The 27,885-nt window shown below is 49.0% G+C and overlaps 1 protein-coding gene across 1 annotated transcript in view; it reads right to left on the bottom strand.

Annotated features, from left to right (window-relative positions):
• COX10 (cytochrome c oxidase assembly factor heme A:farnesyltransferase COX10) overlaps positions 1–22,034 on the bottom strand; it is a 157,292-nt gene extending 135,258 nt beyond the window's left edge. Inside the window, exons 1-4 of the mRNA XM_068168654.1 lie at positions 21,907–22,034; positions 20,159–20,283; positions 17,292–17,616; positions 4,198–4,322 (exon numbers count right to left, since the gene is read on the bottom strand). Of these exons, the coding sequence (XP_068024755.1) occupies positions 4,198–4,322; positions 17,292–17,616; positions 20,159–20,283; positions 21,907–21,949 (618 nt within the window). The 5' untranslated portion in view covers positions 21,950–22,034. The remainder of the gene's footprint in view (positions 1–4,197; positions 4,323–17,291; positions 17,617–20,158; positions 20,284–21,906) is intronic.
• Positions 22,035–27,885: the final 5,851 nt, after the last annotated feature.

Here is a 27,885-nt window from a genome sequence, read left to right as displayed (position 1 = left end):
GTAGTACAGTCCTGAAGGGCTGAAGGATATAAGGCAGTGTGGCGTGATGTGGAAGAGAACCAGGGAGCGCTGCCTCAGCCTGCCCCCAAAATGCTAGATGAGGTGTGAAGTACAGCTCTGAAGTATTGTGACACAAAGAAGTGAGGTGGAGGCAGAGCTGCTGGGAGAGGAGCAGCGAAATCAAACACTATCTTTCACTTGGCACCTCCCAGCAGGAGTTTGCTCCCTGCCAGCCCCCAGACCCAACGCGCTCCACGGGGGGAAACCCAAGGCCCTGCTGCTATCTCTGCACAGCCCCAGAATTCATAACACTTTCCACCAGCCTGAGAGTCTCTGTTGCTCCCAAACTACTGTCTGACATCAATTATTCCAAGATACTTTTCTTGACATTTTCTACACAAATGTTTCTAGAGCAGGCTCCATAGTTCCCTCTCATCAAGCCCCAAGCACTTTTCATAGATTCATAGAATGGTTTGGGTTGGAAGGAACCTTAAAGATGACCAAGTTCCAACCCCACTGCAATGGGCAGGACACCTCCCACTAGACTCATCCAACCTGGTCTTGAACAGCTCTAGGAAGGGGGCATCCACAACTTCCCTGAGCAACCTGTTGCAGTGTTTCACCAACCTCACTGCAAAGAGTTTCTTTGTAATCTCCAGTCTAGACCAAGTGCAGGGTCCTGCATCTGGGTCGAGGCAACCCCAGGTACAAATCCAGGCTGGGCAGGGACTGGCTGGAAAGCAGTCCAGATGAGAGAGACTTGGGGGTGCTGGTGCACAAGAAGCTCAACAGGAGCTCTCAGTGTGCACTTGCAGCCCACAAAGCCAATCAGATCCTGGGCTGCATCAGGAGAAGTGTGGCCAGCAGGGCAAGGGAGGTGATTCTCCCCCTCTACTCAGCTCTGGGGAGACCCCACCTGAAGTACTGCATCCAGTTCTGGAGCCCCTATTACAAGAGGGATCTGGAGATGCGGGAAGGTGTCCAGAGAAAGGCCATGAGGATGATCAGAGGGTTGGAGCACCTCTCCTATGAGGACAGACTGAAGGAGTTGGGGCTGTTCAGTCTGCAGAAGAGAAGGCTCCCAGGTGACCTCATTGTGGCCTTCCAGTATCTGAAGGGGGCTACAAGAAGGCTGGGGAGGGACTGCTCAGGATATCAGGTAATGATAGGACTAGGGGGAATGGAATGAAGCTGGAGGTGGGGAGATTCAGGCTGGAGGTGAGGAGGAAGTTCTTGCCCATGAGAGTGGTGAAGCCCTGGAATGGGTTGTCCAGGGAGGTGGTTGAGGCCCCGTCCCTGGAGTTGTTTAAGCCCAGGCTGGATGAGGCTCTGGCCAGCCTGATCTAGTGTGGGGTGTCCCTGGCCATGGCAGGGGGGTTGGAATTAGATGATCCTTGTGGTCCCTTCCAGCCCTGACTGATACTATGACAAATCTTCCCTCCTCAGGCTTTGAGCATTCCCTCATCCTAACACTGCCTGTAGCTTCCAGGATGTTTTCAAACACAAACACCTTTTGCTGAACCCATTCTGAAGAAAAACATAAAAATAAATCCTCAGCTTCCTAAGAATAGTTATCCAGTTTCACAGGATTGTCTTTAAATGATGTTATTTCTACCTGCATTGGAAAGCACAGCTAGCATTTAGAATTTAAGGGGTTATGGAAGGTGTTTGGAAATAAATGCCCTTGGCTGATAAATACCCAGCTTTCACTTCTATAAGCAATGGAAAAATACATTTATACCAATCCTTTGTTGCTGCTTTTTCATTAAGCACAAACACAGGCTGGGCAGGGAATGGATAGAGAGCCCTGAGAATGACCTGAGGGTGCTGGTGGGTGAAAAGCTGGGCGGGAGCTGGCACCACGCACTGCCAGCCCACAGCCAGCTGCGTCCTGGGCTGATCCCCAGCAGCGTAGGCAGCAAGGGCAGGGAGGGGATTCGGCCCCTCTGCTGCTCTCTGCTGAGACCTCCCCTGCAGTGCTAGGGGCCAGCTCTGGGGCAGCCAATGCAAGAAGGACCTGGCAGAAGCAGGTCCAGAGGAAGCCACACAGAAGACAATCAGAAAGCTGGAGCACCCCTCCTATGAAGACAGGCTAAGAGAGTTGGGGTTGCCTAGCCTAGAGAGGAGAAGGCTTCAGAGAGACCTTAAAGAAACCTTCCAGTGTTTGAAGGAGGCTACAGGAAAACTGAAGAAAAACATTTTATAAAGACCTGTAGTGACAAGGGGTAATGGCTTAAAACTAGAAGCAGTTCAGTTTAGATTAGGCATTAGGAAGAAATTCCTCCCTTTGAGCATGGTGAGGCACTGGCACAGCTTGCCCAGAGAATCTGTGGAGGCTTCAATTCTGGGAGTGTCGTTCAGAGTCAGGCTGGATTGGACCTTGAGCAGCCTGCTTTAGTAAGAGGTGTGCCTGCCCATGGCAGGGGGTTTACAATTAGGTGATCTTTAAGGTCCCTTCCAATCCAAACCATTCTGTGATTCTATGACCCTGAAAGAGGAACAAGAATCTCCACTCCAGCAAACTTTTGTGAGTTTCTAGCTGTTTGAGTTAAGGGGGGGGGAAATGTTTACTCCTCTGACATTGAGATAGGAAATCATAACTAAAAGATTATTTTAGACCACCAACCCTGACTGTGGTCTGAAATCTGTGATCTGTGTGTTCAGAGCACAGCCCTGGCTCCCTCCCTAGCAGTTAATTCAACTTAAAGAGCTGAATTCAGCTCAAAGAGTTAATTCAACTTAATTCAATGGGGCTAAACTGGCCTCAGCTCCTGCCAGATTGTTAAAGTGAAGAGGTCAAGGGAAAGGGGAAAAAAGGGGAAAAAGAAGGGGGGGGGGGGGGAACCAAAAACCAGAATATGAACAGTTAAAAGTTTGTATCAATACTTCCACGAATACTGCAGCATCTCAATTACATTTTCACAGGCCCAGGCTCCTCACATCCTGTCCTAAATCACGGGGAAGGATCTTAACACAATCAACACTTCACCTTCCCACGGCATATTTGAGGCCTGCAAATGGTGAAAGCCCAGATTTATCAGGGAAGTGAGGAGTGGGAAAGACGTGTTGCCCTTAAAGATGGGGAGATTTACAGCAATCTGGGAAGCGGAAGGACGGTTATCATGCAAGAAAGGTCCTTGAGGGATAAGAGGGAGCAGCGAGGGAAACATGAGTCATGAGCTGCCAGGGAAGAGGACGCGTATGGGGAGCAATGGACAGAGCAAAGTAGCAATAAAGGAAGTTCCAAGTCAAACGTGCTCCTTCCCAAAGGTCAAGGCAGATCCCAAGCTTACAGTACTCATGGAAAATCCAATTCCCAGCCAATTCAGACACTGCACTGACACTGGGGAAAGGGACACTCCTGGACTGAAAGGATCCATTGATAAACAAGGTCACAGCCCACGGCTCTGCTCCTTCGCTTTGTTACCGGCTCCGCTTCTTTCTTTTCCTTAGTAAGAGCAGTTGCCTTGAAGGTCAGTGCACACAGGTCAGCATCTCACCATGTGTCCAGTTCTGGGCCCCTCAATTTAAGAAGGATATTGAGACACTTGAACGTGTCCAGAGAAGGGCAGCAAGACTGGGGAGGGGTCTGGAGCACAGCCCTGTGAGGAGAGGCTGAGGGAGCTGGGGTTGTTCAGCCTGAAGAAGAGGAGGCTCAGGGGAGACCTTATTGCTGTCTACAACTACCTGAAGGGAGATTGTAGCCAGGAGGTGGTTGGTCTCTTTTCCCAGGCAACTAGCACCAGAACAAGAGGACACAGTCTCAAGCTGTGATCTCCAGGGGTCCCTTCCAACCCCACCATGCTGGGATACTTTAGACAGATGAGACAAGGTCATACAATAACACAACCACGGAACCAGACCTGTAAGGCTGGAGCCCCAGCGACTATTCTTACACTCCAATTACACAGTTCTTCCTATGTCATTTGCAGTGACCCAGGTTTGGTATTATCAAGATAAACATTATTATTGGAGGCTTAAAACCTCATCAGCTCCATTCTGAATAAACACATTTTGCCTAGCAACTCTACTTTAACTGGCAGACACATATTCCTCTTGTGGTGTCAGTTTTAGGGGCTCTGAGCTCAGCTGGCAGCTGACAGCACAGCACTCCCAGCCATCCGGTCACACTCCCCAGCAGCATTTCAGAAGTCAGGCTGACACTAGCTTGTGGTACAGATGAAGAGATGGACTGACCTGGTTGATGGAGTTGGCAGCACAGGATGCCAGTCCAGTTCCAAGGGAGGCCAGCAGGAAACAGGTGAGGTCGAAGGGAACCGGGGCCATGGCAAAGCCAGCGGACGCGGTGCTGACCACCAGGGCTGCAACACAACAGAGATGTTGTTCAAGGCATCAACCAAATCCAGCCTCCTTTGCACACACCACAAGAGTTAAAGGGGTGTAAACCCTGTAGGAACTCTTGCAGAGATTAATTTGTTACTTGTATGGATCAAAGTAGCTCCAGGAACTGCATACAATTAATACCAATACTCCACATGAAGTCAAAGATGAGAAGGAGAACTGTCAGGGGTGAAATCAGAAACCCAGCAGCAGCACATTAGCAGAGCAGGTGAGAATAAAACTTAGGCCCTCTGTGTGCTCTATTTTATGGATTTGTTCCAGGATCAAACTGCCTCATGCAACATGTACAAGAGATGTGATTGCTCCAGTAACTCACAGGCCATTGCAGAGTCTGATGTGGAAGAAACCCAGTAAAATGCCATGAGATATGAATTATAGCAAATGATAGCAGGAATTGAAGCAGGGAAGAGTCAAGAGACCCAGGGCATGTAGGCTACAGCTGGTGGAGGCAGTGACTCCACTGTACAAGTGTCTGCTCACACTGCTCCCATCTGACATGGCCACTTCAGGCAGAAGGCACAACCACATCAGCACATGAGCAGAGCAGCTCTTACAGGCCTCAGAATTTTGAGTAGAATCATACAAATCCATTTCAGTTTTGTCATCCAAAAGTCCCACTTTACTAGGGCACTGCAAATCACATCCTTAAAATGAAGTCACCCAAATCTCAACCCTAATATTGTAGTTACCCAAATAATAGGGTCTCATAACTTCACTTCTGGCAAGAAACAGTAGGAACAGTTTCTTATACTAGAGAGAGTCACTGACTATATTGCTCATGACCTTACAGTCTGAAATTCATAGCTATTAAAAAAAACTATTTAAATTATAATCTGCATGTAATTATGTGTTTCAGACCTCAGCTAGCCCTAATCAAAGCATCACAGAATGGCTTAGCTTGGAAGGGACCTTAGAGATCATCTACTCCAACCTCCCCACTATGGGCAGGGATGCCTCTCAACATGACTCAGCTGCTCAAAGCCTCATCCAGCCTGGCCTTGAACACCCCAGGGGAGGAGGCATCCACAACCTCCCTGGGCATCCTATTCCAGAGTCTCACCATCCTCATACTGAAGAAATTCTTCCTAAGATCCAGTCTAACCCTGCTCTCCCTCAGCTTCAAACCGTTCCCCCTTGTCCTATCTCTAGACACCCTTATGAAAAGTCCCTCTGCAGCTTTCCTGTAGGATCCCTTCAGGAACTGGAAGGCAGCTAAAAAGTTCCTTCAGAGTCTTCTCTTCTCCAGGCTGAACAACCCCAGCTCCCTCAACCTATCCTCATAGCAGAAGTGCTCCAGCCCTTGGCTCATCTTTGTGCCCCTCTCACCTTCCTGATTGCTACAAAATCTGTTTGTCTGAAGTGAAATGACAACTAAATAACCTTTGCTGACTGAAAATACCTGGATTATCTACTAAGAAGTGTTAGTGGAGATGAAAACCTAAATGTCAGGGCAGAGACCTGCCAGCACAGACACACATGCAAAGTGCTAAGTTTAAGAACTGTGCCTGCATAAGAGCCTTAGGATTTAATCCCAAAGAGACAGTGAAGAAAACTTGCTGCTCATCAAAACTTTTCTCTAAGTACTCAAAGCTGTTGGCAGCTGAATATTATTATCGTATTCGTAATATTGTTATAAACAGTAATTATTTAGTCTTGCATTCAGAGGGTGTTGTGCAAGTGGCTGTTACACAAACCCCACAGAATGTTAGGGGTTGGAAGGAACCTCAAACACTCATTGAATCCAAGCCCCCTGCTAGAAAGCAGGATCACCTGGAGTGGGTCTCTGCCCTATACCAAGGCAAGTCCCTGGCTGTGATTCCACCAGGCTCCCACTGAAGCCTTCTAAACTAGAAAGAAGCCACAATGGAGCCTTTTCCATTTGAGAAGCTGTGAGATAACCCCAGACTCTGTAACCCCATGGGTCAGACATGCAGAGATTGACCACTTCTAAAAGACTGGGGAGGGGTCTGGAGCACAGCCCTGTGAGGAGAAGCTCAGGGAGCTGAGGTTGCTTAGCCTGGAGAAGAGGAGGCTCAGGGGAGACCTTCTTGCTCAGCTACCTGAAGGGAGGTTGTAGCCAGGAGAGGGTTGCTCTCTTCTCCCAGGCACCCAGCAGCAGAACAGGAGGACAGAGTCTCAAGCTGTGCCAGGGGAAGTTTAGGCTGGAGGTGAGGAGAAAGTTCTTCCCAGAGAGAGTTGTTAGCCACTGGAATGTGCTGCCCAGGGAGGTGTTGGAGTCCCCATCCCTGGAGGTGTTCAAGAGGGGATTGGATGTGGCACTTGGTGCCATGGTTTAGTAGTCATGAGGCGTTGGGTGACAGGTTGGACTTGATGATCTTTGAGGTCTCTTCCAACCTTGTTGATTCTGTGACTTGGCCCCATTTATTCCATAAACACAACAGCACCTTGGTTCCAAAACTCTTGGACCCCTCTTAGTAAATCACCCCCTCAAAAAAATATTTAGGCTGTGCTTTGTTTTAGAGCTGAGGGAGTTAAAAATGCCTGGAGAAGACGATGGCAAAACAGTGGTGGTTGCATTTCTAGAGTGCTTACCTTCATTACTTCTTTTTTTTTTTTGCATAATAAATCACACCTCTTCTAGACAAGAATTTAATTAAAACTTATCTTAGAGAGCACTTTACACCAATTTATTAGGGGGCAAACACCAACTGGAGGAGAAGCAAGGTGGAGCAGATTGGCAAACAGTCGGTGTAACATTACCGCCGCACTGACCTCAAAGAAATTCTAACGCTGCGCAGCCCCAGCACTAATTAAAGTCCCCATTGATTTCTCCAGATTAATTTCAGCCAGTCATCTCGGTGTGACTTAGCAAAGATCTCATTAAAAGGGCTTGCAGGCTGTGGTCCATCCTCTCCCCCAGCCCACTGGAGCAGGTGTTTTCAGCGCCCGGGCAGCGCGAGGCAGCCCCCGCTCCTCTCGGCGCCCAGCGCAGCTCAAGTGCCACACGCTCAGAGTCAATAAGAACACATTCCCTTTGGACTGGGAAGTTTATTTTCTTTTACTCTGGAAGCAATAACTTAATCTTCTGCTTTCATGGAGGGAAAAAGTATATTTAATTGAGATCACATCAAGGGAATGAGGTCATTGACTCTGTTTGTTTTTTAATCCCTGTTAGTTTAGTGCTTCGGGGGCCAAATTAACTTCACCTCATTGCATAATAGATGGAATTGATCCCTTCAAGATTTGTGGCTGAGAGTTGGCATTATATATGCTCTTCAAAAAGAAGCCAGGACTTAAACTTATGATCTCAGCCTAAACCTAATTTTCACTCTTTTAAACATCTTTAGCTTTCACAAAAATGAACAGGGGACATTTCTCTCCCATTTCAATGTAACTGAAAAAGAAAAGTGCTAAGAGATTAGTGGCAAGGACAGAGGATGATGCTTCCAGCATGAAAAAAACACACCAACATTCCAGAACTCTATAGTGTATTCCTCACATTCCTCTTCAGCTTCACTGCAATGTGATCTGCCTTTAGAAAGCCCTGGGTTGTATTTCTAGTATGCAAATCACTCTGCCATATTTGATTTGCCCCCTGTTAAAAAGTGGCCAAGCCAAAATCAAAGCCTAGAAAGCCAAAGCAAACCAGTTCAAGCTTTACATTCCCTTTCTACTCCTGTACTGCTGACACATCAGTACACAGGGAATGACAAAAGCCTTTCTGCTTGAATTTGAGAAACTCTTTCACTGTTTTATTAGAGATCCTTAAAGACCACAAGCCTTCCAAAAGCTGAAGGATTTTTCCTTCCACTTTTCACACTCTGGTTTCTGGAAAGCCAGTCATCCCTATTGGTGCTACACAACTGACCACTGTCTCCTTTTCACACTGAGATGTGCTTGGGGATGGGAATAGCTAAGGTTTGCTGCAGATTACTACCTGCACGCCACAGAAGGCCAGACTCCTGAAGCAAATTAAATTTGGGACAATAATTTCATAGAATTACAGAATGGTTTGGGTTGGAAGGGACTTTAAAGATCACCTAGTTCCACCCCCTACCATGGGCAGGGACACCTCCCACCAGCCCAGCTTGCTCAAGACCCCATCCAACCCCGCCTTGAACACCTCCAGGGAGGGGCATCCACAGCCCCCGCTGGGCAACTCGTTCCAGTGTCTCACCACCCTCACTGGAAAGAATTTCTTCCTAATCTTCAGTCTAATTCTGCCCTCTTCAAGCTTCAATCTATTCCCCTTGTCTTGTCACTACAAGCCCTTGTATTAAGTCCTTTCCCAGCACTCCTGTAGCCCCCTTCAGGTAGTGGAAGGCTGCTCTCAGGTCTCCCCAGAGCCTTCTCCAGGCTGAACAGTCCCAGTTCTCTCAGCCTGTCCCCATAGGGGAGGCAATCCAGCCACCTGGTCATCTTTGTGCCCTCATCAGGCCCCACTCCAACAGTTCAATGACCCTGTTATGCTGGGGGCACCAGAACTGGCTGCAGTTCTCCAGGTGGGGGCTCACCAGAGCAGAGAGGTGGCAGAGAATCACCTCCCTCCTCCTGCTGGTCACACTGCTTTGGATGCATCCCAGGACACGGTTGCTTTGCAGTTGTGTTCGCAGAATTTACAACAAGCCTTTGCATCACACCCTCTAAAATCCAAGTGCACTCTCAGGAGCAGAGCAGATAATCTCTTTCTGACCATTGACCAATTTGTAAATGCTTTGCAAAAACTGAACTGCAGTAATAGTTTATTTTTACTTCATTAGCTTCCCTTGTAGCCTGGCAAACACATTCCCAGAAAGCTGCTGCTCCCAAGCTTTGCTTCTCTGATAGGATAATAGCTCCTCTTCAACACTCACAAAAGAGAACTACTTTAAAAGGAGTATGAAACATATTTAGAATCAAGAATAAAAGCAGGCTAGCAATAACCTAAACAATATATACTAATAAACCACTGACAAAGTTTCTGGCTATATTCAAGCTACCATTTAAAAAACAAATGCCCCAATAAATGTCATTATGCCAGAAAGAAGTGAAACCAGACTGGAACTCCAGTAAACCAAATGGATTTTTTTTACTAGAGTGGTTGTTCCCAGGTTTTTAACCCACAAGCACAATACAGGCACTTTATTTGTTGCTCCATGAGGCTTGGTACCACTCAAAGAGCCATTACACAACATTGGAACAGCCAATGTCTTTGTTTTACACATACACAACACACACAGATGCAGCAGGATGCTCCCAATCACATCCTAAGTCAGCAGCAAATCCCTCAGGCTTCTGATTCCCAGTTCAACACTTCTTCAGCACAGAGATAAATTCGTATGTGAGCAATACAGCCAACAAATTCCACCTGGTTTTGGCAAACAAGACAGGTTCCTTCAGAACAGGAGAGGCACAGACCTGTTGGAACGGATCTAGAAGCAGCCACAACCATGAGGCAAGGGATGGAGCACCTCCCTGTGAGGAGCCCACAGGGGTTCCACCCTCACATCATTGTTGTGGCCTCCTCTGGACCCTCTCCAACAAGGTAATGTCCCTCTTGTGCTGGGGGTTCTAGAGCTGGCCTTCTTAAATACATGTTTGAAACATGTTCTGGGTCCCTCAGTTTAAGAAGGACATCGAGAAACTTGAACGTGTCCAGAGAAGGGCAACAAGGCTGGGGAGAGGCCTTGAGCACAGCCCTGTGAGGAGAGGCTGAGGGAGCTGGGGTTGTTTAGCCTGGAGAAGAGCAGGCTCAGGGGTGACTTCATTGCCCTCTACAACTACCTGAAAGGTGGTTGTAGCCAGGTGGGGGTTGGTCTCTTCTGCCAGGCACCCAGCACCAGAACAAGGGGACACAGTCTCAAGCTGTGCCAGGGGAGGTTTAGACTCGAGGTGAGGAGAAAGTTCTCCACCAAGCGAGTAATTCGTCATTGGGATGTGCTGCCCAGGGAGGTGGTGGAGTCACCATCCCTGGAGGTGTTCAAGAGGGGATTGGATGTGGCACTTGGTGCCATGGTCTAGCCATGGGGTCTGTGTTGATAGGTTGGACTCGATGATCCTCGAGGTCCTTTCCCACCTGAGTCATACTGTGATACAGGCTCTAGTATGACTTTCTGAAGATCTGTGTTAGGGCAGCCTGGAGTCAGGACTCAATGCTACCAGCCACTGCAGAGATAGAGGTACACTAAAGCCACAGCCCCTTCCACAACAGGCTTGCAAGTTAGAGCTAAAATTGTCCAGCTGTTTAGAAGTGAGCTGTTAAGTTTACATCTAAGCCTGACTGATGGATTCACTTCTCAGACAAGTGCTACACAAGGTGCTGGCTGTCCTCACCAAGGACCAACACGCAAGGCAACTCTGATTACAGGAACAATGGTGAGAAAACTTTTGCAGATCACAGAGAAATGCCTAATGAGAACACTCAGCATTTTTTATCTCATGCCTTTGTCACACTTCCCCCAAGTTAAACTTTCCAGTTTAACTCCCTGGTGGTTTTGCACACAGCTCATCTTCATTTCCATCTGTGGTTACTTAGTGAAACATTACTTGGATGTAAGCTTGAGGTAAAATGTAAGAAGCTGAGACAACCTGAACTTCTCAATGTTTGAATTATAATCAGAATTTCCTCCTATTAGAAATAACTTAGAATCATAGAATTGTCAGGGCTGGAAGGAACCTTAAAGATCATAGAATCAATAAGGTTGGAAGAGATCTCAGAGATCATCAAGTCCAACCTGTCACCCAACACCTCATGACTACTACATGGCACAAAGTGCCACGTCCAATCCCCTCCTGAACACTTCCAGGGATGATCTAGTTCCAAGCCCCCTGCAATGAGCAGAGACACCTTCCACTAGATCAGGTTGCCCAGACCCATATCCAGCTTGGCCTTAAAAACATCCAGGGATGAGGTTTCCACCACCTCTTTTGGCAACCTGTTCCAGTGTCTCACCACCCTTATGATGAATTCTTCCTAATATCTAATCTAAATCCCCCCTCCTCTGGCTTGGATGCATTCCCCCTAGTCCTATCACTGCCCAACACCCTAAAAACTTCACATCTCTTATTATAGGATCATGGAATCAATAAGGTTGGAAAAGACCTCAAAGATCATCAAGTCCAACCTGTCACCCAGCACCTCATGACTACTAGACTATGGCACCAAATGCCACGTCCAATCCCTTTTTGAACACCTCCAGGGATGGGGACTCCACCACCTCCCTGGGCAGCACATTCCAATGGCCAACAACTCTCTCTGGGAAGAACTTTCTCCTCACCTCCAGCCTAAACTTCCCCTGGTGCCATTTGAGACTGTGTCATCTTGTTCTGATGCTGCTTGCCTGGGAGAAGAGACCAACCCCTACCTGGCTACAACCTCCTTTCAGGTACTTGTAGACCTACTTTCAGTTACACAAACTTTAGGATGGGGTTGCTAAGTTAACATTTCTAACTCTGAAAACCTGTCAGAGCTGCAGTAGTGTTCCAAGTGTCTGTGGATGGGAAGAAACAATTGGTCAGACAGCATCCAACACAAGACACTAACTACAAAGTGCCAGGTGCTGCACTTTGGCCACAACAACCCCATGCAGAGCTACAGGCTGGGGTCAGAGTGGCTGAGAGCTGCCAAACAGAGAGAGACCTGGGGGTGCTGATTGACAGCTGCCTAAACACGAGCCAGCAGTGTGCCCAGGTGGCCAAGAAGGCCAAGGGCATCCTGGCCTGCATCAGGAAGAGTGTGGCCAGCAGGAGCAGGGAAGTCATTGTGCCCCTGTACTCTGCATTGGTTAGGCCACACCTTGAGTCCTGTGTCCAGTTCTGGGCTCCTCAGTTTAAGAAGGACATTGAGACACTTGAATGTGTCCAGAGAAGAGCAACAAGGCTGGGGAGAGGCCTTGAGCACAGCCCTGTGAGGAGAGGCTGAGGGAGCTGGGGTTGCTTAGCCTGGAGAAGAGGAGGCTCAGGGGAGACCTCATTGCTGTATACAACTACCTGAAGGGAGGTTGTAGCCAGGTGGGGGTTGGTCTCTTCTCCCAGGCAACCAGCACCAGAACAAGAGGACGCAGTCTTAAGCTGTGCCAGGGGAAGTTTAGGCTCAAAGTGAGGAGAAAGTTCTTCCCAGAGGGAGTTGCTAGCCATTGGAATGTGCTGCCCAGGGAGGTGGTGGAGTCCCCATCCCTGGAGGTGTTCAAGAGGGGCTTGGATGTGGCACTTGGTGCCATGGTTTAGTCATGAGGTCTGTGGTGAGAGGTTGGACTTGATGATCTTTGAGGTCTCTTCCAACCTTGGTGATTCTGTGAAAGGACAAAACTGAACCCCAAAAAAGGTAAGACTCTGCAACAAGTAATCAGAAGTTCCCTAATTGTTTTTCATGGCAAAAGAATATAAACAGCAATCTTTTCCTGTTGGGAAGGCAGAGCTTGTAATGGCAAGAGTCACCAGAGCTGAAGTTTACACGAAGCAGGAGGGTATGGTAATAGCTAAACTCATTTCCTTCCAAAGGTGAATTACAGTTCAGAACACAAACAAACACTCTCTTCACTTCAGCAGCGGGAAGAGAAAAGGGCATAAGGAAGTCCCATTTTAGCATAATGCAGAGTTTGTTTTTTTATTATTTCATACTCTAAAAAGTATAAATAAAGAGCCTGCCAAAAAGCCCCACACAGGATATGAGCTGCAGCAGAACGTCATGGGTGAAGGGACCCGAGCTGTGTGTCGTTTGGAACCCAAGAACTCACCGCGGAGGATTTGGTTTCTGCTCTTGACGATAACGGAAAATCAAAGAGCTACACAACCACACTCTTCACAGATAGAGCATGTCTCTAAGTGATTACAGCAGTTGGGGGAAAAAAAAAGCTCATTCTCTTTCCTTGCTCCACACACTACACCCAGGATTTTGCCTACTCGTCCCCTACACTGTCCTACAAGCAAGACGGAACAACGCAACTCCTCTCCCACAAACCCACCCTCGCACAGCTTACTCTCTCACACTTTCTACTTCCATGCAAATCTCCCCACCAAACAGAACCACAGAATTGTCAGGGTTGGAAGGGACCTCAAGGCTCAGCCAGTTCCAACCCCCCTGCCATGGGCAGGGACACCTCACACTACAGCAGGTTGCTCACAGCCACATCCAGCCTGGCTGCAAACACCTCCAGGCAGGAGGCTTCCACCACCTCCCTGGGCAACCTGTGCCAGTTTCTCAGCACCCTCCTGGGGAACAACTTCTTCCTAACATCCAATCTGAGTCTACCCATTTCTAGTTTTGTTCCACTCCCCCCAGTCCTATCACTCCCTGACACCCTCAAAAGTCCCTCCCCAGATTTCTTGGAGCCCCCTTTAGACACTGGAAGGCAACAGTTCATGTTCTCTCTCTGTCTGGTCACTTTGGTTGGCATTTTAACTTTTAATAACATTTCTGGATCTGTTGAGATTTATTTTTTTTAATGTAATTCTACCTCAGTAACTAGCACAGCTTTTGACTTCACATAAAAGAGCCACTTAAAGAAAATCACCTCATTAAGGACATGCCAGGAGAGCTAATTGCTCATATACCACTTGCAAGGTATCAGTGGTGGGTCCAGCAGAAGCAACATACTACTAATACTGAGCAGCACAGGGGGGACAAAAAGCCAAGAGCTGAACTATGCAGCAAGACAGAGGCAAGAGATAAGGGTTTGCCTGCCACAAAATGGCCAGGACAATTATCTGATACGTGCTGGATGTGCTGGGGAGAACTGTCATTTTAAGCACTTGAAATCCATGCTCTTATGCTTGCTGGTATTTCTTAGGGGTGAGCTCAGTGTTAGTCACACATCTGACTCTTGCTGGTGCCCCTCAAAATGAAAGTTTCAAGAACTCCAGGAAGATAGAAGAGTAGCTTTTTACTGGAGGAAAGTACTTTCTGTGGTATTTTTTTGTGTGTGGCATCAGAGCTGCTGTTTCTACAGCTTTTTGGAGGTTCTCTTTTAGAATCATAGAGCCAATCATGTTGGAAAACACCTCAGAGAGCATCAAGTCCAACCTAGTACCTAACACCTCCTCACAGCTAAACCATGGCTCCACATCCAAGCCTTTAGTGAACACCTCCAAGGACAGTGACTCCACCACCTCCCTGGGCAGCACATCCCAATGGCCAATTACTCTTTCTGGGAAGAACTTTCTCCTCACCTCCAGCCTAAACTTCCCCTGGGGAGAGTTTATTTACACCTAAATTTGAATTTACTAAGGTTAAAACACAGAAGTGACATAGCAAAGCATCCAATAACAGGCTTTGCTTCCCTCAAGTCTACAAACCCAACACAGTACCAGCACAAAAGAAATGTCTTGAGGTTTTGTTTTCTGTACTGTAAGGAAGGACATTTGGACATTCAGAGAACATTAAGTCTTGCCAGGTCCAAAACAGGACAAGGGAGGCGATTCTGCCCCTCTACTCCGCTCTCCTGAGACCTCACCTGCAGTACTGCATCCAGTTCTGGGGACCCCAGCACAAGAAGGACATGGAGATGCTGGAGTAGGTTCAGAGGAGGCCATGAAGGTGATCAGAGGGGTGGAGAACCTCCCCGATGGGGATGGGTTGGGAGAATTTGGGCTGTTCAGTCTGGAGAAGAGAAAGCTCCAGGCAGACCTGAGAGCAGCCTTCCACTACCTGAAGGGGGCTACAGGAGAGCTGGGAAGGGAAATACAAGGGCATGTAGTGACAAGACAAGGGGAATGGATTGAAGCTTGAGGAGGGCAGAATTAGACTGAAGATTAGAAAGCAATTCTTTCCAGTGAGGGTGGTGAGAAAATGGAACAGGTTGCCCAGGGGGAGCTGGGGATGCCCCTCCCTGGAGGTGTTCAAGGCCAGGCTGGATGAGGCCTTGAGCAACCTGATCTAGTGGAAGGTATCCCTGTCCATGAGAGGGGGTGGAACTAGATGATCTTTAAGGTCCCTTCCAACCCAACCATTCCATAAATCTATGAGACTGCCTCATCACCACTGAGATCTAGAAGGCTTTGTGTTAGAGAAAGCTTTAACTGACCACTGTACACCATGGGTGGCCAGTACAGTTTTTCCAAGGAGAACCAAACAGCACCTACTGCAAGACAGAAAGTGTTAGGAGAAAGACTGAAATCAGGATTTTTATCTCATTATGGCAAAGGACAACAGTTTTATTATCAGGAATTTATTTTCACCCCCTGGAAAGAGCACCACAGCAGGGACTTAAAAAATGATCTCTCTGTTCTTGGCCCCGGTACAGACAAGACGTAAGGCTGTGGTCAGATCATTTGAGCTTCCTTAGGCATAAAAGCATATCTAGCACTACCTATTGGCAAAGAAGTAATTTATAGTCATTAAACATCACTATCAGAACAGGGAGAATGCAATTAGGCTACAAAGCAACTGCTGGTTTGAAGAAACATTGCTTTCATTAACTTGAACAAGTAAACTTCACCTTGGTTCAGAAAACTTAATTGGTCGTGCCCAAGCATTTTCTGCTGTAAGATAGGAAATTACTCAGGCCATCTTTTGGTGCTATTCTAAATACTGATTTCCCAAGTGAAAAGTAAGGAAATAAGACAGAACTTTGGTAAACTTAAGCAAGATGACTTTAAACAGAATCACAGAATGTTAGGGGTTGGAAGGGACCTCCAGAGATCAAGTCCAACCCACCTGCCAAAGCAGGATCACCTAGGGCAGGTCACACAGGAGCACATGCAGGTAGGTTCTGATAATCTCCAGAGGAGACTCCAAAACCTCTCTGCACAGTTTGTTCCATGGCTCCAGCACCCTCACATCATATTATTCTCATGTTGAAGTGGAACTTCCTGTGTTCCAGCTTGTACCTGTTGTTCCTTGTCCTATCACCGGGCACCTTCATCTTGACACCCATCCCTCAGTTATTTATAGGCATTAGTAAGATGCCCTCTCAGCCTTCTCCAGTCTAAACAGGCCCAGGAGAGATGTTCCAGTCTGTTAATCATCCTCACAGCTCTCCACTGGACTCCCTCCAGTAGGTTCCCATCTCTCTTAATACAGTGCCTGTAAATTCACTTCCTAGCCCACTTTCACTGGATTTTTTTTGTACTAAAGCTTCCTTATGAAATCCAAAAGCTAGCTGGCCACATGATATGAGCTCCCCCTCACTGTTTTAAAGCAAGTGTAACAGGAAAACAAAAGCTTCCATAAAACAACTGTTTCCTGCACACATATGATGGAATTGACCCAAGTAGTTTGTGTCAGTGAAGTGGGAATTACCACACCAAAACCTACACACTAACATCTGGAGAAGAGAAGGCTCTGGGAAGATCTTATAACTGCATCTCAATATCTGATGAGGAAGGCTGGGGAAGGGACTGGGGAGGGACTGTTAAGAAGGGCTTCTAGGGACAGAATGAAAGGTGGTGGTTTGAAATTGGAGCAGGGTAGATTTAGGCTGGACATTAGGAGGAAGTTGGGGGCTGGTCTCTTGTCCCAGGCAACCAGCACCAGAACAAGAGGACACAGTCTCAAGCTGTGCCAGGGGGAAGTTTAGGCTGGAGGTGAGGAGAAACTTCTTCCCAGAAAGAGTAATTGGCACTTGGGATGTGCTGCCCAGGGAGGGGGTGGAGTCACCATCCCTGGAGGTGTTCAAAAGGGGCCTGCACATGGCACTTGAAGCCATAGTTTAGTTAGTCAGGAGGTGTTGGGTGACAGGTTGGACTTGATGATCTCTGAGGTCTTTTCCAACCTTATTGATTCTATGATTCTAAGTTTTGCACAATGAAAGTGGTGAATTACTGGAACAGGTTGCTCAGGGATGTGCTCGAGGCCCTGTCCCTGGAGACATTCAAGATCAGACTCAATGTGGCCCTGGGCTGCCTGATCAGGAGGTGTCCCAGCTGACTGCAGGGGTGGGGTTGGACAAGAGCACCTTTGAGGGTCCCTTCCAACTCGAACCAGTCTGTGAATCTAAAGAACTCTGGCTATCAAAGAGGATGCAGAGGAGTGAAGAAATGACCAGCAGTACCTGTGAGCTTAATTTTGGACAAGCGTGCCAAAATTCCCGGCAGCTCCTCCAGCCGCAGCTTCATTTCTTTCCACTGCCTGTCTTCTCTGGGCTCTGCTCTTACTGCTGGGACAAGCTCTTCTGCTCCTGCAGCTGGCTTCTTTTCTCTCAACTCATTCCTCCTTAATGGCTCAGACAAAGGTTGATACACAGGTGGAACGGGTCTAATCTGGTGGATAACCTTTTTCTCTTGATCCAGCTGCTGAAGCTCACGAACAGGAGAGGCAACTGAATCGGCCTTGGGCTTGGCTCTTTGGCTGAGGTCTCTGTTGCACCGTGTTACATACTAAAGAGAAAGAGAAATGTTGAGGTGAAGAGGTAAGAAGAGATTTCTGTGCATTTCAGATTCACAGCAGCAGTGTTATTGATACATCAGTCTAACTGTCAGGACAACAAAGATGATCAGAGGGCTGGAGAACCTCCCCTGTGGGGACAGGCTGGGAGAGCTGGGGCTGTTCAGCCTGGAGAAAAGAAGGCTCCAGGGAGACCTTACAGCAGCCTTCCAGTATCTGCATGGGGCTACAGGAGAGCTGGGGAGGGACTTTTTATAAGGGCTTGTAGTGACAGGGTGAGAGGGAATGGATTAAGGCTTGAGGAGGGCAGATTCAGACTGGAGTTTAGGAAAAAATTCCACTGGAAGAGGTTGCCCAGGAAGGCTGTGGATGCCCCCTCCCTGGAGGTGTTTCAGGCCAGGCTGGATGAGGCCTTGAGCAACCTGGTATAGTAGGAGGTATCCCTGTCCATGGCAGGGGGGTGTTGGAACTGGATGATCTTCTAAGGTCCCTTCCAACCCAAGCCCTTTGATGAATCTATGAACTACTTCCTCCAACGACACGAATGACTTAACCTGAATTTCAAATGCCCATTTCACAGGCAAAAAGCTTTCTAAGTTGGACTAGGCACTACAAAAGCAGCTTTTCAACTCACAGCTGCATCAATAATGTTAACTTAAGCGTGAAGAACTGCTACTCAACAAAACTGCTTCCTCCTCCATAGCTTCCACAGCACCAGATAATATCCCCTGATATACAATTGATCAATTCATCTTGAAACAAAGAGGTACACACAGGCCCATACCAACTCCAGCCTCCCAATGCAAGCACTAAACATTGTGCACCTTCCCAGACAAAGAAAATATGTGGAAGAAAAAAAAGCAGAAGAAGAAAAAAAAAGAGCATTTCCCTTCTCCTGTCTATTTTCTTCCCTAAACTACTCCATATATTTCAAGCACCTATGACAGGAATACCAGGACTGAGCTTTCAGCTAATCATGGTTTGGTTCAACTTGCACATTAACAATTCTAAGGAGGAAGAGGGATCTAAACCTCTGAAAGGTGTGACTACAGATCCCATCAAGGGCAAAACAAAGAAGAAGTTGGGAAGTGCTGGTGATCTCCAGAAGCACAGAAGAGACTCTCATCTCTTGCTTCGTACAGGAATGAAGCTCAAGAAATAGAATCATAGAATCAATAAGGCTGGAAAAGACCTCAGAGATCCTCAAGTCCAACCTGTCACCCAACGCCTCATGACTACTAAACCATGGCTTCAAGTGCCACATCCAAGCCTTTTTGAATACCTCCAGGGATGGGGACTCCACCACCTCCCTGGGCAGCACATTCCAACGGCCAACAACTCCCTCTGTGAAGAACTTTCTCCTCACCTCCAGCCTAAACCTCCCCTGGCACAGCTTGAGACTGTGTCCTCTTGTTCTGGTGCTGGTTGCCTGGGAGAAAAGACCAACCCCCACCTGGCTACAACCTCCCTTCAGGGAGTTGGAGAGAGCAAGAAGGTCTCCCCTGAGCCTCCTCTTCTCCAGGCTAAGCAACCCCAGCTCCCTCAGCCTCTCCTCACGGGGCTGTGCTCCAGACCCCTCCCCAACCTCACTGCCCTTCTCTGGAACAAGTGTCTCAATGTCCTTCTTGAATTGGGAAGCCCAGAACTGGACAAAGTACTCAAGGTGTGGCCTAACCAGTGCTGAGCACAGGGCACAATGACTTCCCTGCTTTTGCTGGCCACATTATTTCTGATGCAGGCTAGGATGCCATTGGCCTTCTAGGCCACCTGGGCACACCGCTGGCTCCTGTCAACCAGTACCCCCACGTCCCTTTCTGCCTGTAGCACTGCAAGGGGTTGTTGAGACCACCAACAGGTTTACACACTCCTTGTGTCAAGGTGATCATAAGCTGTAAGACTCCATCTCATCCATATTTCACAGACATAGCTAAAGCAAAACTAACAGGATACAACTCAGTGAAGAGTAAAGCACGCCTTACACTACCATCATCTCACCTTTGATACAGCTCTTCAAAGAGGAGGATACAATTCCAAGGGTCTGAATGATAACTTCAATACCCAAAACTAGCAGTACCCTACAGAATGTAACCCATCGAGTTAACAAGCTCAGGAGTTTTGATTCAAATTAACTGATTAACTCATCAGGCAGAACACACTACCTCCAGAAGGGAGTTCATCCACCTCTTGTCTGACTGCCAGCCAAGACTTGACTCCCTTATTAGCATTTTTATAGATAAAGACTTGAGAAACATGAAATGAAGTGATTTCTGAACAGGAGATGAGCATCTCACTCCACAAGCCCTGTCAAGTACAGGGCTTGCTGCAGCACAAGGCACTGCCTCTGCTACAGCAAGCTTCCTGCAAAGCTCAAATGTTTCAGATGCCAGTGAAGAAAAGGAGAAGCTTACAATCACCTGAGCTCAGCTGATAAGAAAAACACTCTTTTTAATCAACTAACCTCCATTTGGATTCAGCACATGAGCCAACATGAATGAAAGAATGAGGCAGATGGGATAAATACCCTGCCTGACTTACCATTCGCTTGAGGAAGTTGAAGTACTGAAATGTAATCAACCTGTCATGGGCTACATGGCACAGGTGCACGAACTGGCATGGTGTCTGCCGGACTCCAGTGCTCTTCAGGTGCCAGAATAATAACCCTAGTTAAAGAAAACAAACAAAGACAACATTACATAGCAGTTGCTTCTCTGCCACCAACTTTGCTCCTAACTCAGACTGCAGTGTCTCTTGTGAGACACTCCAGCAAGTATCATAGTATCATAATATCAGTCAGGGTTGGAAGGGACCACAAGGATCATCTAGTTCCAACCCCCCTGCCAGGGGCAGGGACACCCCACACTAGATCAGCCTGGCCACAGCCTCATCCAGCCTGGGCTTAAACACCTCCAGGGACAGGGCCTCGACCACCTCCCTGGACAACCCATTCCAGGGCTTCACCACTCTCATGGGGAAGAACCTCCTCCTCACCTCCAGCCTGAATCTCCCCACCTCCAGTTTCATTCCATTCCCCTCTAGTCCTATCCCTACCTGAGATCCTAAGCAGTCCCTCCCCAGCCTTCTTGTAGCCCCCTGCAGATACTGGAAGGCCACAATTAGGTCACCTGGGAGCCTTCTCTTCTCCAGACTGAACAGCCCCAACTCCCTCAGTCTGTCCTCACAGCAGAGCAGCTCCAGCCCTCTGCTCATCCTCGTGGCCCTTCTCTGGACACCTTCCATCACCTCCAGATCCCTCTTGGAATAGGGGCTCCAGTGGGAAGCAGGGCTGCTCAGGTTGGGAGAAACAAGTTTTCAGGCTCTGAGCACTGAGAGCAGAGGCTTGCTCTATGGGTTCTGGGGTTTCCCCTCCAAGTCTTTCAGCTCTCCAGAGATGCATTTATAATTTGTTGTTCCCTTATTATCTCTATCTGCTATCAGCAACATTATCTTGCTGGAATCACACAAGCAGTGCTGAAGGGAGACAGCTGACACAGGGCAGCACCACAGTCACAGAATTGTTTTGGTTGAAAGAGGAACCAAAAGCTCAACCACTAACCCAGCACTGCCAAGGCACCACAAAACCACCTCCCTCAGCACCACATCTACACAGCTTTAAACTCCCTCCATGGATTTCCCTCTGCCACTGCCCTGGGCTGCCTGTTTCATGGCCCAACAATCCCCTTGGGGAAGAAACTGTTCCTTATGTCCAACCTAAATTTCCCCTAGAGTAACTTGAAGCTTTTTTGTCTTGTCCTGTCACTTGCTACCTGGTGGAAGAGACCAAACCCCAGCTGGACCCAAACCCCTTTCAGGGAGCCCAAAGGTCTCCCCTCAGCCTCCTTTTCTCCAGGCTGAACAACCCCAGTTCCCTCAGCCGCTCCTCACAAGACTTGTGCTCTACGCCCTTCACCAGCCCCAATGTCCTTGCAGTGAGGAGTCCAAAAGTGAAGGCAGTACTGGAGGAGCAGCCTCAGCAGCGCCCAGCACGTGGGGACAACCCCTGCCCTGGTCCTGCTGGCCACACCGCTGCTGATACAGGCCAGAACGCTGTGGCCAAATACAAGTAAAGGACACCTCTGTGTGACACAACGCCTATATCCCTACACGTACAGAGGAACAGTCAGGCTCTGTATTGCACTCTATAGAGCACCGCCAGAGACTGCTCGGCTCCAGGGTCAGCTCGGCCCCAGTCGCAGCCCCATTCCCCTGCCCCGCCCGCCCTACCGGCCCGCACAGCTCCGGGCACGGCTGCCCTTCGCCCCCAGACCCCGCCGGGGCAGCGGTACCTGCCATGGCCCGGGGCGGGCTGCAGCGGCGGGCAGCGCTCATGGCCGCAGCGCCGCTCCCGCCGCCCTCTCCGCTCACCGCCTGGGCGCCGCCATCTTGCCCGCCATGACCTCCAAACGCCTTCCGGGTCGGCGCTTCCCGGGGCGGGGCCAGGGGCTGCGGGGATCTGGGTGAGGCGGGAGCCGCCCGCCCGGGCCGGGCCGGGCCGAGCCGAGGCGGGATCGCTCTGCGGCCGAGGGAGGCGGGCTCGGGAGGCCCCTCACGGCCAGGCCCCGGCGCGGAGGTCGGGGCCCGTGCGGTTGCGGGGCGGTGCCTCAGGCCCCGCCGCTTGCCGGCAGAGCCAGCGCTCCCTGCTCCCCGCTGCAGCATCGGCAGCGCGGGCGGCTTGGCTGTGCTCGGGGTGGGGGTCCGGAGAGGGACGTGGTTGAGCCTCGGGCCTTGTACCCGAGCAGCTTCCCACCGAGTGACACCTGCAGTAAGGGGTGGAGCTGCTGGGTGGATTTCGGGGTTTGGGGTAGGAATTGGGGCCGGGCTGGAGACTTCAGAGGCCTGCCCTAGGAAGAAGCAGCTGCCGGGGCTGCCTCCCGGGTTGCAGCTCCCCGTCCCAGCGTCCCGGGGCTCATTTCCAGCTGGCAGTTGCAGCTAGGATGTTGTCAGTGACAGCAGGAGGATCCCGTGGAGCTCATATATGGCTAAGGAAACAACCGAGGGAGAGCTCATACAAATCTGCAATCATTCTTGAGTGCGTGGAGCCTCATGCCCCGGAGGAGCTGAGCTGCAAAGAACCAAAGGCTTGGTAGAAAATAAATAAATAAATAAATAGATAGATAGATAGATAGTTCCTCTAGTCAATTTGGATAGGGCAGGTTTGCTTTCTGTGCCCTTTGGGTGATGTCTGGCATTGCAGGAGGCCAGGAGGTTGAAGAGCTGACCTTGACCCAGCAATCCTTCTACCTTCACAGGGTGGCTGAGTCCTTTGCTCACCCAACTCGGCTTGCTCACCTGAAGGGAGGAAATGCCTTTTGACTTCACCTCTACCGGGTCTGATGGTTTAAAAGCTGGTGCCAGATACAGAGGAAGCCTGAACAAGGAGGGAATGGTGAGGACTGCTCAAGCTGTAAAGCGTAATTGCACCCTCAGGGCACCTTTAAAGTGTTTTCTCTTAAGAGTTTTAAGTTCAGGAGATGTAGGCTATAAGTCACTTAAATGCCTTTGAAAATCACCCTCGATATTTTAACATGGAAATCTTCCTCAGAACCATCTTCCTCCCAGGCTTTCATTTCTTTATGGTGCTTAAATTCATACAAAAGTCATCTTAAATCATTACTGGGAAGATAAAATGAAAACACTCACTCTAATTCACCAAGAATATCCTACTTGGAAGCATTTATTTCCACTCTCTTTCTATTTGGGGACCTGGGGAGAAATTAGGCCTTCACATTTCTTACAGTCATATCCTGTTTTTACTCCAGGTTCTCATCACTGGGCATATATCACTTCACAGGTCCTCCTTGCCACGCTGGTGTTTTGTGTAACTTTGGCCTCAGCTTAAATTTACACCTGCAAAAATAAACACGTGGCAAAGGCAGGCAGGAAGGGCTGGGATGGTTGGGTGGGTTTAGGGCAGTTTGGGTCAGAGAGGAAAAGGCTTTGGTAGCTGAGTGTTCGGTGTCAGGGCTGAGATTTAAGGTTTAATGATTTTCATTGCCTTTCACTTGGGCAATAAATTGCACCCCTGGAGAGAAAGGGGGGGTGGGGGGAGAAGTAAAACACTACTTTTCTAATTAAGAAGGATGTTATCCGTGGGCCTCGAGACGGAGCAATTCCTCCTTGTGACACGATAGTAATGATTTAGGGCACGCAGAATGTCAGGTACCCAGCTGGGTTTAACCACTAAAGCTACCTCCAGAGAGAGGAAAAGATCGTAGGAGTTTTAGTGGACACAGGTATCCAAATGTCAGAGTGGCATTTCAGCCTAAAATGGCTCCACAGGCTTTGGGTCTTGTTACTGAAGGTACTGAAGGGCCTGCAAAACGCTGATTAGAATAGAAATAGAATAGGATGGGATAGGATGGGATGGAATGGAATGGAATGGAATGGAATAGAATAGACCAGACCAGACCAGACCAGGTTGGAAGAGACCTTCAAGATCATCGCGTCCAATCCATCAACCAATCCAACCCACCCAAACAGCTAACCCATGGCACCAAGCACCCCATCCAGTCTCCTCCTGAACACCTCCAATGATGGTGACTCCACCACCTCCCCAGACAGCCCAATCCAATGGCAAATCACTCTCTCTGTATAGAACTTCTACCTAACATCCAACCTAAACCTCCCCTGGTGCAGCTTGAGACTGTGTCCTCTCATTCTGGTGCTGCTTGTCTGGGAGAAGAGACCAACCCCCACCTGGCTGCAGCCTCCCTTCAGGGAGTTGGAGAGAGCAAGAAGGTCACCCCTGAGTCTCCTCTTCTCCAGCTGCCTCAGCCTCTCCTCACAGGGCTGTGCTCCAGACCTCTCCCCAGCATTGTTGCCCTTCTCTGGACACCTTCCAGCAGCTCAACCTCTTTCCTAAACAGAGGAGCCCAGAACTGGACACAGGACTCAAGGTGTGGCCTAACCAGTGCAGTGTACAGGGGCAGAATGACCTCCCTGCTCCTGCTGGCCACACTGTTCCTGATGCAGGCCAGGATGCCATTAACCTTCTTGGCTGCCTGGGCACACTGCAGGCTCATGTTCAGCCTACCATCGACCAGCACCCCCAGGTCCCTCTCTGCCTGGCTGCTCTCAGGCACTCTGACCCCAGCCTGTAGCACTGCCTGGGGTTGCTGTGGCAAATGTGCAGAACCTGACACTGGGATGTGTTCAATCTCATGCCGTTGGATTCTGCAGAGGCTGGCTCCACAAAATACTGAAGGGTCCAGAGATTACCTCATGTGGGCACGAGATTACCAAGGGCAACAAAAAACTATCAGAGGGCTGTAGCACCTCTCCTAAAAAGACAGCCCAAGAGATTTGGGGTTGTTCAGCCTGGAGAAGAGAAGAGAAGAGCATTTCAGTATCTGAAGGGGACCTGCCAGGAAGCTGGGGAGGGACTGTTTAGAAGGGAAACAGGACAAGGGGCAATGGTTTTAAACTAGAGAAGGGGAGATGGACATTAGGAGGAAGTTCCTTACTGTGAGGGTGGTAGAACACTGGAACAAGTTGGCCAGGGAGGTGATGGAGGCTTCACAGTATCACAAAGGTTGGAAGAGACCTCAAAGATCATCAAGTCCAACCTATCACCACAGACCCCATGACTACACCATGGCACCAAGTGCCACATCCAATCCCCTCTTGAACACCTCCCGGGATGGTGACTCCACTACTTCCCTGGGCAGCACATTCCAACGGCCAACAACTCTCTCTGTGAAGAACTTTCTCCTCACCTCCAGCCTAAACTTCCCCTGGCACAGCTTGAGACTGTGTCCTCTTGTTCTGCTGCTGCTTGCCTGGGAAAAGAGACCAACCCCTTCCTGGCTACAACCTCCCTTCAGGTAGTTGTAGAAAGCAAGAAGGTCTCCCCTGAGCCTCCTCTTCTCCAGGCTAAGCAGCCCCAGCTCCCTCAGCCTCTCCTCACAGGGCTGTGCTCAAGGCCTCTCCCAGCCTTGTTGCCCTTCTTTGGACATGTTCAAGTGTCTTGATGTCCTTCCTAAACTGAGGGGAGCCTTTCATCCCTGGAGACATTCAAACTCAGGCTTCATGGGGCTCTGAGTGACCTGATCTAGTTGGGCATGTCCCCACTTCATGCAGCGGGGTTGGACTAGATGACCCTTAGAGGTCCCTTCCCACCCAACGGATTCTAAGATTCTATCCTATGAAAAGGGGGTACAGGGAGCTCTTAGCACCTTCCCCACTCATCTCCCACAATCTAGCTCATGACAGCTCATACCAGTGTCACAGGACCTGTTGGAGTGTGGCAGGAAAAGACTCATCTCCTATCCCGGGCTCCGAGGTCAAGCCCCACTGTGAGGCAGTGAGGTTCCTGCAGCATCTCTCCCCTCTGTTGCTAATTGCTACCATGGGCAATTACTCAGAAAGTAAACACTGCACCTCCAGGTCTGTTTTGAGGGTGATGCAAGGGGCGTTTAACCATGCAACTCCCATTAGTGTTAATTATGGAGCAGATATTAACAGCCTCACACAATCCCCCTCCCCTGTTAGCGCTGCCATAAATCTGATTGGTGGGGCTTAATTGGATCTCAGCCTCAGAATGCAAGGGTTTGATACGTGAAAGGGCAGATTTGTGGAGACAGCAAACTATTACTGTACTTTTAATCTCCAAAGCTCTCCTTCCCTTGCTCATCACACCAGCAGGGGCTTCGTGTGAGATTGATTTGTTGTCAGGAGATGATTTAAAGACCGACTGTGAAAATATTCTATTTGCCTTGCTGCGTAGAATGTGGCATTGATGTTGGAGCTCCACAGAGGCCTGATGTGCTTTCAGATAGGCAACTGTGATCCTTTGAGGCTGTGCCTTTAAGAAAAGGACAGTACTGGGGCACTTTGTGGGGGGAGAAGGCTGGGCCTTTCTCTCTAACCCTCCACAGCAACTCAGAAAGCCAAGTGCAAAATAAACAAGATGGCATCCTGCTGCTCTTGTGGTAACCTTTACGGATCAGTTCAGAGGTGTGGCTGTTGTCTAGGTCGGTAATACACCACAGGGGAAGCTGCAGCTTGGTGCAGTTCTGCCCCAGGCAGCTGAAGCCCTGCTGTATTTTCTTTCTGGCGGCACAGTAGCATAGAATCATAGAATAAACCAGGATAGAAAAGGCCTCAGAGATCATCGAGTCCAGCCTATAGTGTGGCCAGCGGGAGCAGGGAACTCATTCTGCCCCTGTACTCAGCACTGGTTAGGCCACACCTTGAGTCCTGTGTCCAGTTCTGGACCCCTCAGTTTAGGAAAGATGTTGAGTTGCTGGAAGATGTCCAGAGAAGGGCAACAAAGCTGGGGAGGGGTCTGGAGCACAGCCCTGTGAGGAGAGGCTGAGGGAGCTGGGGTTGCTTAGCCTGGAGAAGAGGAGGCTCAGGGGAGACCTTCTTGCTCTCTCCAACTCCCTGAAGGGAGGTTGTAGGCAGGTGGGGGTTGGTCTCTTCTCCCAGGCAGCCAGCACCAGAACAAGAGGACACAGTCTCAAGCTGTGCCAGGGGAGGTTTAGGTTGGATGTTAGGAAGAAATTCTTCCCAGAAAGAGATTGGCCATTGCGATGTGCTGCCCAGGGAGGTGGTGGAGTCAGCATCAATGGAGGTGTTTAGGAAGAGACTGGAATAGGCATCTGGTGCCATGGTTTAGTTGGTTAGATGGTGTTAGGTGATAGATTGGACTTGATCTCCGAGGTCTTTTCCAACCTGGTTAATTCTATTCTATTCTATTCTATTCTATTCTATTCTATTCTATTCTATTCTATTCTATTCTATTCTATTCTATTCTATTCTATTCTATTCTATTCTATTCTATTCCCTAATACCCAACACCTCCTGACAATGAAACAATGGCTCCAAGTGCCACATCCAATCCTTTTTTGAACACCTCCAGGAATGGGGATTCCACCACCTCCCTGGGCAGCACATCCCAATGGCCAATTACTCTTTCTGGGAAGAACTTTCTCCTCACCTCCAGCCTAAACTTCCCCTAGGAGAGCTTGAGATGTACAGAAGAAATGGTGTCTTGGTGTTCCTGTCTTTGTTCCTTCACCAAATGGGAAAACTTGTTTATTTTGAGGGTTTTGGAGCCCTGGGCAGGCTATCCAGAGAAGTTGTGAAGTCTCCTTCTCTAGAGAGCTTCCAAACCCACCTGGACATTATGATCTTAGGCAACCTGCTCTGGGTGCCCCTGCTTTAGAGGGAGATTAGACTGAATGATCTCCAGAGTCCCTTCCAACCCCCACCATGCTGGGTTGCTGTGTTCAAAGTGAAGGGCACTAGAACATATCAGAAAC

Source organism: Melanerpes formicivorus, unplaced genomic scaffold, assembly GCF_026170545.1.
Source record: "Melanerpes formicivorus ecotype bairdi unplaced genomic scaffold, bMelFor1.0.p_v2 SCAF_147, whole genome shotgun sequence".
NCBI classification, from domain to species: domain Eukaryota; kingdom Metazoa; phylum Chordata; class Aves; order Piciformes; family Picidae; genus Melanerpes; species Melanerpes formicivorus.
Note: the sequence above shows the minus strand (reverse complement) of the source record. Positions and strands in the feature narration are given on the sequence as shown.